This window comes from Globicephala melas, chromosome 21 (assembly GCF_963455315.2).
Source record: "Globicephala melas chromosome 21, mGloMel1.2, whole genome shotgun sequence".
Classification (NCBI taxonomy): Eukaryota; Metazoa; Chordata; class Mammalia; order Artiodactyla; family Delphinidae; genus Globicephala; species Globicephala melas.
Genome location: NC_083334.1, coordinates 22,339,305 through 22,352,582, shown reverse-complemented (window position 1 = coordinate 22,352,582; position 13,278 = coordinate 22,339,305). Strand labels below are relative to the sequence as shown.

Genomic DNA, 13,278 nt, shown 5'->3' with positions numbered 1-13,278 from the left:
GTTCACGGTCATAAAACTAGAAAGTGGAAGATTCTAAACTGAAAACTGTATCTGTCTATGTTACATACACAATATGCTTAACTTGCAGAGTGAACCTGTACTTTGTATTTATTACCAAGTTTTACACAAAAGAATGCTTTGGCTTATATAAATATTACTAAGTTCTATTTGTCTAAGTAAGACAAGTTAGTTAATGGTATTAGATCTCCCTACCAAATTCTCTGCCTTTTCTGATTTAGTAGTCTTAGCTTGAGAACTAGGTTCATCATGAGGAGGGGAAGACAGCAGAATGGTAGAAGCAGCCTAAGAGGGCTGAATCCTAATTTGGGAGTGGGGCTACTTGTTCAGAAGGTGCTTTTAGAATCAAATGGAAACAATGAGTCATTCAAACATCAAATTGGAACCACAAGTTGCCCAGAAAGAACACTAGGCAAGCAAACATTAGGGCCCAACAGTAGCTAAGTTGGGTCTTTATAGTGAGCTTTTACTAATGCATTAGCCACCAGATAAACTAGCCCTGAGGGATAGCAGTTTGCCTTGGAACCAGGAAATGAGTGAAGGGGAGGATGGAAATTTGTATCTATTGGTTCCTAACCCTGATTAAATATGACTTTTTTTCCCATTTAAAGTGCCTAGTCGCAGGAATTCTCAATTTTGTTGAACTGAAGTGGAAGGACTAGGGATATACTAGTATAAAAGGCATTCTACATCACTAGCAGGGTGGTTAAAATTATACATGACCCACTGATAAATTGTGACATCATTGATGAGAATGTACTGTGAACATGAAGGGCAGAAAAAAGATTTAGAACCACAGACCTAGAGTAATGCTGACTAGGATAGGTTATATAAAATAATGTTATTTCTCACTGAACCTTCAGGAAATAAAATGACTCGTGGGAGACAACAAAGAGATACTTTCCCAAAATGAAGGGCATTATTAATGGTTATTCAAGAACATTATAAATGCCATAAGGTATTTTTAAAAATAGGTAAATGATAAACATACCATGCTCTTAAGTGTAGCAGAAAGCCTACTTAGCTTATTATTTTGTTCGACAGAACAACAAGACATTATTTACGTAACAGTGCAGTAGTTGTACCCTGAAAATAGGTAATAAATCTGTAGAACTCTGTTCCTTTCATTCCAGCTCATCCTGTTTAATTAAAAACATCAACCGTCCTTTTAAAGCAAGGATCATGCACCTTAGGAATAAAAAAACGTTTTAAGAACTGTCTCAATATACATTTATGTACATTTGTAAATTATAACCAAGCAGGGCTACACTAATACATAATAAATATATATAAAATTTATACAAAAAAATTACAAAGGATGGGAAAGAGGTGAAACAATTAAAAATTTAAAAAAATTTTAAATTATTAGTCGTACAAAATATCATTTGGCTCAATTAAAAGAAACTTAAAAAAATCTTATAAAAATTATGTTGTAGATTTGAGGGTCTGATTCTAAGTTCATTTTCAATAGTTGGTCCCATTGGCTAGATTAGCTAAAAAGATTTCACATAGATATGTAGTGCCACTGGAAAAAATGCATTATTAGCAAAGCCTTCTAAATCACAATGTTTATTTTTTAATGTAATTTACTAATTATGCTAAGGTTTTAACTGAATTCTGCTAGTAAAATTGCATTTTTCTTGATTCTTGCAAACTTATTATGAGGTGTTGCATTAAAATATTTTTAATAGGTTCAAAAACTACCTGAACACAAATTTTAAAACAAAACAAAAACTTTAAAACAGGTTAGAAAATCCTGTTGCCCAGTTTTTAAATTATATAGATATGACAGATGGGTGATAAATACACATCATTTTTTGGCAACAAAATCACAAAACAGTGGATATTTTCTAAAAATCTATTTTCAAAATGTCCTCTTCATTTGTTAAAGTTCCTTTTAAAGAGCAGTCACTTTCTCATTCACTCTAAAATATATAACTTTCACCTTTAAGGTTCTGATTATGTTTCTGTTTTAAAAAAAAAGTACCTACATACAAGTAATAGTCATTTGTCACCATAGAACTATCAGCAAATTTTGAACTTCCTTATTTTCATTAAAAAAAAAAAAAAGGCACAACAACTAAGTATGTCAACCCGAAAATCCTGATTCATAAAATAGCCAGATAAACTTTTTATGCTATAAGATTGTCATGGTCATTCCCTCTGATTTTCAACAACCATATTTATCAAGATTCTACCATTTAGGATAATATCCATAAATCTACTCATGTAAAGTGCAATGTGTCACAAAGTGCTGAAAGTGAGCAGACGAGTGAGTGTGCCACGGTCAATCCCCCCACACACAACTCGTGTTCTTCCTCACGAAACACCTTGGGCTCTGACAAGACTCAGACAGGCTGACACATGGACATAATGAGAGTGCCAGCATCAATCTGTGTATGAAATATTAGTACAGTAAGTCCCCTACATATAAACCTTCAAGTTGCGAACTTTCAAAGATGCGAACGTGCGTTCCCATGTCCAATCATGTAAGTTAGTTCACATGTCTGGCGTACATTTTTACATGAATGCATCCTCTACAAGTGGTTCTGCTTTTGTATACTTTACAGTACTGTATAGAGTACAGTGGTACAGTATCATTATTTCAAGCCCAGGATGTCTGGAAGCAAGCATAAAAAGCAGTGGTGATGTAGCTGGTACTGCTAAGAAGCGCCAGCTGTTGTACTGCACTACTATACTTTTCAAGGTACTGTACTGTAAGATTAAAAATGTTTTATTTTTTATGTTTGTTTTTTATGTGTTACTTGTGTGAAAAGGATTATAAACCTATTACAGTACAGCACTATACAGCCGATTGTGTTAGTTGGGTACCTAGGCTAACTTTGTTGGACTTAAGAACAAATTAGACTTATGAACATGCTCTTGGAACAGAACTTGTTTGTATGTAGGGGACTTACTGTAGATCTTAACTTTTTCATTTGTAAATAAATTACTATTTTAATAAATCAAAATTCTAGTATTTTTTTCCTACACCCAATGGCTCATCTTGTATGTTCCATAGAGTGTCTGCACCCTACTTTGGGGACTCCTGCTTTAAAGTATTCACTCTTGAGGATTTAAAAATCTGCAAGTTCAAGTACCTCCGAAAAACAACCAGTTTGCTTCCCTTCAAGCAAATTTTGCTCAAGCAATTTATGGAGTCATGGAGTTACAGATAATGTCACTCAGACAATGCCAATAAAAATGGTTATTAAAATTTTATTTCTTTATATTAAGGTTATTTGAGAAAATTATTATCATTACCAGTTTGAAGGAACAAATGTTCTTTAAAATAGGTAGCAATATTTTACCTATCATTTACATAAATTACTTTCTGATAAACCGTAATTGATGTTGACTACCAAAATACATCAATTCCAATATTAAGGTGAAACAATATAAAGTTGAAATGTATTTCAAATGATAAGACCATAGCCACCTTTATTGCTTTATAGAAGAATGATAGTAAAGTACAATATAAAACACAGGTAATTATCTCTATTAGTAACAAGATTTAAATCAGCTTTAAAGGAGAATCTATGAATTCAAATACATGCTAACAGTCCTTTATAAGATTAATTTCTTCGGGAAAATCAGAGAGAATAGGAATAGTCTTAAGTGCAGCTAGCTACTCAATGCCAAGGTTGGCACCGTATCTCAGGCATGAGCCTTACCTTTGCTCCATGTTTATGTAGAACTTCCATGACATCATTGTGGGCCCTTTCTGCTGCAACGTGCAGGGGCGTCATGAAACTATGGAGAGGAGGAAAGGAAAAGGTAATCTCCTAACTTGTACCACACTTTCCCTTTAAGAACTGAGCAACTCCTTCTGCAACTGCACTTACTCTTTATTTTTTTCATTAACATTTGCTCCTTTTCTAAGTAACAATTCTGTCACTTGTTTGCGTTTGGGATGCAGGGAGGCCACAGCACAGTGCTGTAAAGTAAAGAAAACCAAGTTAATAAAATAAACTTCTATGTAAAAATAGATTTCTGAATTGAATAGCACCTGCTGACTATTTAAAACACTGTAATCTCAAAACATATATTTTAACATTATGGAGATGATCAAAATTCCTCCTAAATACACTGGGAGTATAAAACATAAGCCTTTAAACCAAGGTGAAATTATGCTCTCAGTTGAGCAGTAAGAGACTTCATTTCTTTCCCTTCAGCCAATAAGTAATTATTCAGTATATATTTACTTGAAGGTATCAGAATACTGCCTCTCCAAAGCTACAGAAATCTATAACTGAATTACTCAATCCTTCAGTAGGCTGTCAGCCACATAAATCAATATTTCTCAAGCTCTTTCCCAGAGGTACTCCTAGCACTACAGGAGAATAAGTCCATATGCCCAGGGACAGGTAAGAAGGTAACAGACTTGAAGGAGCTTAGAGGGAGAAGTATTCTCAGAAATTTTATGTCTTACCCTCTATTTATACAACTTTTATATTCAACTTCATTTTATATTCATGTTTGTATTAAAACTGAAAAAGTAAGAAAACTACATACTAAAGAACAGAATGAACACTCTAAAAGAGCAGGCCAGGTTCATTCTGTGGCTTTGAGTGTCTCCTGGCAGAAGTGCTGTGTAGCCTGAATGCATCTAAACCCCAGCATGAGAGCCATATTCTGAGTACACATACAGTTGGCCTATTTTGGTTTGGTAGCTCTTATAATGTTGTTTTTAGCAGGTACTGCCTAGAGTTTGACCCTTTTGTGCCAGATATAAAGAATGTTAACTGAAGCATATTTAGAGGTCTGTGATAGAAGCATCACTTATGCTTAAATTCTGAATTCAGGTATAATCCAACCAGCCCTATACCTGAAACTTAATGTGGTCAATGACAAGGAAAATAGAACAATCTTTCTCAAAGTACATTAGAAGAAAAAACATGAATAGTTTTAAAAATTTGTACAGTCTGGAACAAAAAAATTCCTAACCATACCATTTTTCTATAATGAATGTAACAATTCTTTGACTACAATTGCTCAAAATGATGATGTAAGTATCTTTGAAAATAATTTAATCGTTGATAGAAAGCAAATACAGTATTTATCTAGCAACCACAAGAAAAAGAAGATTCTATAGAGAAAAATCACATCTTGTATTTCATGAGAGCACTGGCCACAAAAGTACATTTGTTATAATATGGTTGGGTAAAGACAAAAATAAAAATAATTTTCAGATTAAGGTTGAGCAAATGTCTATTCTCTCATCCACGAAAGCAATTATCTCCCTAACCAAATTTAAAAATCAATGCAACCAATATTAAAATACAAATTCCTGGCACTTCAGATACTAAAGTTACCTTAATGTTTCCGAAATGAAAATCGTATTTTGCATTTACACGACTATCACAGACCCAAGGAACGGATTAACAATAGGATCTTACCAGTGCAGTTTCATGAGACTGTGGTTGTTTGAAATTAATGATTTCCAAAGCAAGTGTTTTTTTAACTTTCGCTAGGTCTGCTTCTCTGGCTGCTTGTAGTAAAGAATGACCTTTAAATTCATCTGTTAATGAAATAATGGTTGACATATAAATATTTAAAATCTATAGAAATCATTAGCATGATTATAAATAAAGTAGATAAATTATTAATTTTACACATTCCTCTATTTTAGCAACAGCAACAAATGACAATATGATGATAAAGGTGCAAAGGATGAGGGTGTAGGTCAATGAAAAATTTTGAAATAAGACTATTTTCTACTCGGAGTTCATAAAGATACTCACTCCAGCAAAGTTTTAAAACAAGCAACCTAAATGTTCACCAAATAGAAACCAGTTAAATAATTTGTGAATACTTATACACTGGAATACTTTATAACTCTTAAACAAAAAGATAGATCTATGTATATACTGACGTGAAAGTATATATTATTAAATGAAAATTCAAGTAGCAAATGAGGAGGACAGGCTGACCCTTTTTTTTGGTACTGTTACTACTTCTACTGCCACCATAACTAAATATAACTAATGATATAAAAAAGACATTTAGAGAAATATTCACCAAAATGTTAATAGTGATTATGTCTTGACACAGAGAAGGGAAGAACTGAATTATGTGGGAAGTGCCAGAGTCTGAAAATTTTTCAAAGAACAGTTAATGTTTATTTATTATTTGTATAAGCAAGTAAGAGATTTTTAAAAAGGCATTTCTAAATTAATTGCATAAGTAAGAATCCACCACTCTTACTCATTAAAAGCAAATCATCTTATTTTCTATTTTACAAGGTTGGATTGTATTTTGATATGACTACTTACTACAAAAAGCTGAACATTGTTCTAAAAAGATATAATGATATGTGACCTAATATGTTACATTAATTCCAGGCCTGCCTTTGCATCTGCCTGGTACTGAATTCTTTTTTTTTTTTTTTCTAGGTATTTGCCCATTTCATATAAATATTTGATATTATCAGGCATAAAGTATTGACAGTATCTCTCAGGTTTTTTTAACTTTTTATTTTATATTGGAGTATAGCTGATTAACAATGTTGTGACAGCTTCAGGTACACAGCAAAGCTGAGTCACTTGGCTGAATTCTTTCTCTTTTCCTTTCTCCCTTTCCTTTGAGGGCCCCATGTCACTTTCTGCTCTTCTTCAAAAGACAGGAAGAGGGACTTCCCTGGTGGTCCAGTGGTTAAGAATCCACCTTCCAATGCAGAGGATGTGGGTTCGATCCCTGGTTGGGGAACTAAGATCCCACATGCTGTGGGGCAACTAAGCCCGCACACCACAACTACAGAGCCCACATGCTCTGGCGCCCACGTGCCACAACTGGAGAGAAGCCCGCATGCTGCAATAAAGAGCCCACCCACCGCAATGAAAGATCCCGCATGCCGCAACTAAGACCCGATGCAGCCTAAATAATTAATTAATTAATCAATTAATTAAAAGGAAGGCAATTTTAAATAAAGAGACACACGGAGACACACGTGTGCACATACTCGCGTCTTATTAACTACTACTCGTCACTCAAGGTCTCAATTCAGATACTTGGATAAGCCTTCCTGTTGTTCCCCATTAGGATTCCTTCTTATGAAGTCCTTCGTACTTGCCTTTAGCTGTATATCACAGGACTTATCACACTGTCTTATCTGCTATGGTAGTCCCATCACCTAGCACAGTGCTTGGCATACAGTAGGTAGCCAATAAGTATTTATTGCATGAATGCTGAATATTTATAAAATAAGTCATGGCAGGTTTGGGGAAAAAACATCTTTATATAACCTCTTGTTTAGTGGTACTTTATCACTGCTAAATTCTTCAAAGTACAGGCCTATGAAACTTCAGAAATCCTAATTACCCTGAAAACTTAATATTTATAAAATGCCTTAAAATCTCTCTTTCTAAATGCATTTGGAAACAAGAATAAAAGCTACTTTTAGTATTTTCAGCTCCAGTGTGTGCAGAACCCACACTATTGTGTTCAATTGGCTTCATGAAAACAAAAATAAAAAAGTAAACAAGAAAGAGCAAAAAAAATGTGTGTAATGAAAATGCTGTAACCATGCGTATGATCAAAATATTGTTTTTGTTTCCTGTATAATTTTCTTAAAAAGAATTCTGTCATTGTGGTTGCCTAGTATAAAGCAGTGAGCATGAGGATGAAAACTGGTTAGAAAAGTTCCAACTTTGTTACATCCTTGCCTTCAGATAATTCCTTGGTAGAATCTTATTTAATAAAATAAAGGGAGATACTGAGAAGGTCGCAAAGTACTCTAATCAGGGAACTTCTTCCTTTACAAAACTATACAAATTTAGGTTAAATCTTAATGCTTACAGTGGAATCAGGTAGATCAGTGAAATACAACATAAAAACCCATAACAGTACTCATAATTTACAAAATGACTCAAAGGAAAAAAGAAGTCAAATTGGTGACATGGGGATAACGCTGAGCCCAGGGTATAAAACTAAAAGAAGGAAATTAGAAAAAGATGTAAAAAATAAATTTTGAGTTAAGTTAAATTCAATTCAATAAACCTGCTGGGCACACAGCATGCACAAGGCACTGTGCTAAGTTGGGGGTAGGCAGATACAGACCCAAGCACAATTACCATCAAAACATTTTATTAGGTAACAAGGCATTGTATAGGTGCTAAGAAGACAGAATAATAAAACCAAAGGTCTTTCTAAGAATTTAAACTTCACTGGGGAGACAGAACAACACATAGAAAAATGTACTATATAATGCAAGATAACATATGGCAAGAGTCATATGAGTGGGAGAGAGAATAAATGCACTTCTACAAGGATTCATTGCTAAGACATCTGCCCAGTTATAATCTGGTTTGTGCTGGCCTGTAATCTAGTAGATGTCATCTGTTCCGGTACCAAAATAAGTTTAAATTTCCATTTAAACAAGATCAAAACTGCAAGGAACTCTTCCTGTTTTAACATAAACTAATTTACAATCTGTTTAAACTTAAATGATGTTTTCATTCTGACTATGCCTTTTTCTTAAATTATCATTTAAAGGTCTTCTCAGGTGTTTAAATCTAGTTATCTGATTCTTAGAATCCTAGATGTAAGAGAATATCAACCATGGGACAAATGAAAAATTAGGTAGGTAACGCCTACTTTAATTTAAACCTGTAATGCCTACGTATAGAATTAAATATATCTCAGTATTCGATATGACAACTAAATGTAATGTGGTATCCTGAATGGGATCCTGGAACAGAAAAAGGACTTTCAGTAAAAAAATAAGGAAATCTGAATAGGGTACAGCCTTTAATTAATAATGTATCAGTATTGGTTCATTATTTTGACAAATGTACCATATTAATATGTTTATAGGGGAAACTGCATATAGGGTATAAAAGAACTCTCTGTACTATTTTTGTTAAGTTTTATGTAAATCTAAAACTATTCTAAAAGTTTATTTAAAAACATGCATATGTAAACATAGGTAATATGTATCAGTACCTGAGAAGATTACTTCCACCAAATCATAAAAATTATCTTATTTAAACTTGGGCAAGTGATTGCACTTGGGCTATAACACACATAAATAAAAACATGAATGTGCAACTTGCAGGGCTTGGGAAATAGTGAGTATTCCATAATGTTAGATATCATCTATTACTACCAATAGCACAAGAATATAACCTCTGTGAGCTTAGAGATTTTTTTCTGGTTTGTACACTGCTATATTTCAAGTTCCTGGAACATAGTAGGTATTCAATAGATGGTTATTGATGGACTCATCATCCTCTTTTATCTTTAAAATAAAAAAGGAGCCTTACTTAACACATGAATTAGAATTAGGCTTCAATAAACACAAAATAAACATAGTATATGTATGTGAGGTTCCTGTAGAATTCAAAAAGAAAAGTAATGATAAGAAAAGAGGATAATAAACTAGTGAACATGTAAGAATAGAAGTCTATTATCTAAGTTAGACAAAACAACAGCCCTAATAACAAAAATAAGATATTCTAGGGACTTCCCTGGTGGAATAGTAGTTAAGATGCCACACTCCCAATGCAGGGGGCCTGGGTTCAATCCCTGGTCGGGGAACTAGATCCCATACGCATGCCACAACTAAAGAGCCCACGTGCTGCAACTAAGGAACTGGTGAGCTGGAACTAAGATCTGACGCAACCAAATAAATTAATTAATATTAAAAAAAAGAAAGATATTACAATTTACAACAAGCAATGTTGACTTTAGGATATAAATACATACAAGTCAATCTTTCCCGGAGCTCAGGCGTTGGAGCCATATCCACGGCACTTTTGCCATGGCAGTTGACTAAAGTGGGATCGGCACCATGACTAAGTAACAAAGAGCAGACCTCTACACGATTCTTGGAAGCAGCCTCATGGAGTGGGGTAAACTGCCAGAGATCCATAGCATTAACACAAGCTCCATGCTGAATTGAGAAAAAAAAAAGTTATAGGTCACTAATCATTTCACTGGATCAAAAACAAACTCGCTTATTTGACTGTAAATTTCAGTTATAACTCTGAAATGTCAACAATTGTTTTAATTTCTTTAATTTCAGCTTTAAAAAAATAGTTTAAAATAAGCTGAATAATTAAAAAATTTTAAGGCAATGGTGAACCTTAAAAAAAAAACAATTTTATTATCTTAAAAATCTTGGCAAAAAACCCGCATGAAAGCTCATGATGAGTTAAAAAAAAAAGCAAATAATATTCAATATTTTTAATTTCTCTTACCTTTAGTAGCAGTTCTGTGACTTCGTAATGCCCATATGAACATGCATTATGGAGAGGAACAAGTCCACTAAATGGAAAAAGGCCAATTAAAATACTGACATTTCAAAGAACTTAGAGTTATTTATCCAAGAAGTGCTAAGAAACAAAATCTAATAAATCCTAGTACAATTATATTTAAAATATTTTAAAGTATTAAATAAGAGAATACAAAGCATAACTAATGCTCAACCTTTTGTATTTATCTTGTTTTATGTATGTCATTAAATATAATGATAAAAGCACCAATTAGAAAAGCATTTTGGTAAAAGGAAGAAGTGCATGTACTAATTGAAAATCGCATGCTTTATATAGTAAGTGTATATAGAAAATACATGTTAACTGATAGTGAATTGAAATATTCCTACCATTTTATTTCACTTTCATGGTAATTTCCAGCATAAGAATTCAATATCCAAACTATTACAATTTGCATATCCGAGTTATCATTCTGCATGAGTCAAAGACCCTCTTTTTTGTGGTGTACTTATCTTGAGGACTCACCTATTGTACACCATCTGCTTTCAGACATGCACAAAGGAAAAGAGATTTACAAGAGCATCAGGCATTTGTGCCCCTATACTATGGGAACACCATTCACATGTGGCACAGAACCTGGCGCAGGCAAGAGAGAAAGAGCACCAAAAAAAGCAGATTTTAAATGATGGACTCCTCTTCTGAGAACTGTCTCAAGTACTGAGCTCTTTCTTCTTGTCTGTGTTTCCTGACATGGAGAGGGGCAAAGTGAACAAAAGCCTGCTCCAGGGCTTCTTTTCTTTATGCTGCTCATCAGTGTAATATGAACACTACTTCATCTGGGCAGTCAGGTCAATTATCTTTTAGATATTAAAGTGGCATAAATGAGAAATGTTAGCCCATCACATAGGCTAGCAGACCCAATTCACATGTCCCTGGAGGTTAGCTAGGAAAGTGGTACAAAGGTTTCCAAAATGCACCTATTCATAAAATAAATGATATACTGCTTTCTTGGTTCCCAGATATCTCTCTCCCATATCAACCTTCATAAGGACCTTTTAGGTTTTCTCAGTTTAGATGGGCAAGATTTCATCAGGATAAAATCAGAATATTGTATACTTACGTATACTTATGATTTTAGTTTATTAGTAAGAGATGGTCCTTTCATACCTGATAAATAGGATAGTTATGTTACTGGATTATCAGAATTTTTTATTTATCTATCTTTCTACAGTGTAACTTAAGAGTTGAAAAATAGTAATTGCAATTGAGAGAAACAAATTTTAACTTCAAATAATAGAATACAGTAAAATTAAACTAATTTAGGAAATTGTTATGAGAAGAATCCTTAATTAGTAGGAACATGAAAATGAAGTCAAATCACCGTGAACATTCTTAAAATGCTACACAAGCTGTAAGGCAATGGGATATAAGACTTTGTCTAGTGCTCAAAAACTTTAGTGTATCAGATGTTGAAAACAAAGAGTAAATATCCATGAATGAAACCACTACAGGAAATACGCTGATACACGTACCCTTTGTCTTTTGCATGCACGTCAGCACCATGCTGGAGAAGAAGCTGAACGATCCGAACTCGGTTGTAGCCCGCTGCTAGATGTAAAGGAGTTGACTAGATAGAAAAGAGAAAGAAAAATGTATCCCCCTCTTCAGGTAAATAATTGTTGCTTTGGCATCTAATCTGTATTTATTTATTTAAAGACAATGAGTGTTAACATACACAGAAAATACTGAGGTGAAGTGCCAAAAATTCCTATTTCCTAACTGGATGAGAGACAATTCACTCATCTCAGGAGTAAATTCTAACTTCAGTGCCATTCACCTACTTCTCCTACTGGTTTTCCAAGGTCTTCAGTTATCAAGCCCTACCCTACCTATTCCACATTATTTCTTAATTTCTTTCCATCATGGACCATTCCTACTGTTCTGGGAAGACATGTCGGGGCTCATATTGCTCATAATTGGAAACATTCTTCTTTATGTTACTTGCATCCTGTCCACCTTTCAAATTCTAACTTTTCAATCCCAATTCTATCATAAAGAGCTAGCTGTCAAAATTTCTCTTTAATAGGAAAAGCTGAAAATCATCTCTGAAGAATATTTGAAGAAATTCTAGTGGAAACAAAAAAGACAATGGACCGTATTCATTCCATTAGGTTGCTAGTAATGGGTCAGAATTAATTTCCTATCTTGGATACGATGAAATATGCCAAGATAGTATATAATTCTTCTATTTTATGTACTGCATATGCAGTATAAATACAGGAGGAAAATAAAGTTTCTTCCCAACTAATTTCTGCCACATTTTAATTTGAACCAAGTTATTAAAAGGTGCTCTGCTCACATATAATATGATAATTAAAATAATCAAACGTGTCCTCACCTTTTAAAAAAAATCAGAAATAACATTACTTTAATTAAAAGTTTCTCTGCAACCATAGCAATTTTCCCATCTCTGCTCATTTATTTAAAGTTTCAGTACTGTAATGGCTTTTTACACAGGGTCTAATATACTTTAATGTACTACCATGTCTCATGTCTTCTATTTTGGGCCTTGGGATTTAATAAGATTTTCAATTTATTTTCTTCACATGTTTTGATACAATAGAATTACTTAATACTGTGCTATCTATTACTGCTTTCAAGGCACTCCATACATTTTATATGTTCTGACAGTCTCTAAGTTTAGGAACTATTTTTGAGCAATACACAGCTAATAATGAGGTCAGATAGTTTGGAAAAGAGTCCTGAATAGGAAGTCAGGAAACATGATCACAGTCCTGGACTTGTGGAACTCTGAAAGTTATATTACCTACATAGCTCAGCTTCCTCACATGTAAAATGGAGATAAAACCACCCATCCTAGCTATTTCAAAAGTGCATGAAAAGTTTTCTCCCACATATACCCACATACCTTTAAAATGTAAAATGCCATATAAAAACAGATGACTAAAATTTCTGAATCATCAAACAAGCAGCCCATCCAAGTTTCTGCCTTCAGACACCTGTCAAATGTTACTGTAAATGATAC

The 13,278-nt window shown here is 33.7% G+C and overlaps 1 protein-coding gene across 1 annotated transcript in view; it reads right to left on the bottom strand.

Annotated features, from left to right (window-relative positions):
* The window catches only part of TNKS (tankyrase), a 174,319-nt gene that overhangs the window by 55,190 nt on the left and 105,851 nt on the right, over positions 1-13,278 (bottom strand). The window contains exons 6-11 of the mRNA XM_030832386.2: positions 11,765-11,859; positions 10,218-10,284; positions 9,724-9,910; positions 5,418-5,539; positions 3,864-3,955; positions 3,693-3,771 (exon numbers count right to left, since the gene is read on the bottom strand). Coding sequence (XP_030688246.2) covers positions 3,693-3,771; positions 3,864-3,955; positions 5,418-5,539; positions 9,724-9,910; positions 10,218-10,284; positions 11,765-11,859 — 642 coding nt within the window. The remainder of the gene's footprint in view (positions 1-3,692; positions 3,772-3,863; positions 3,956-5,417; positions 5,540-9,723; positions 9,911-10,217; positions 10,285-11,764; positions 11,860-13,278) is intronic.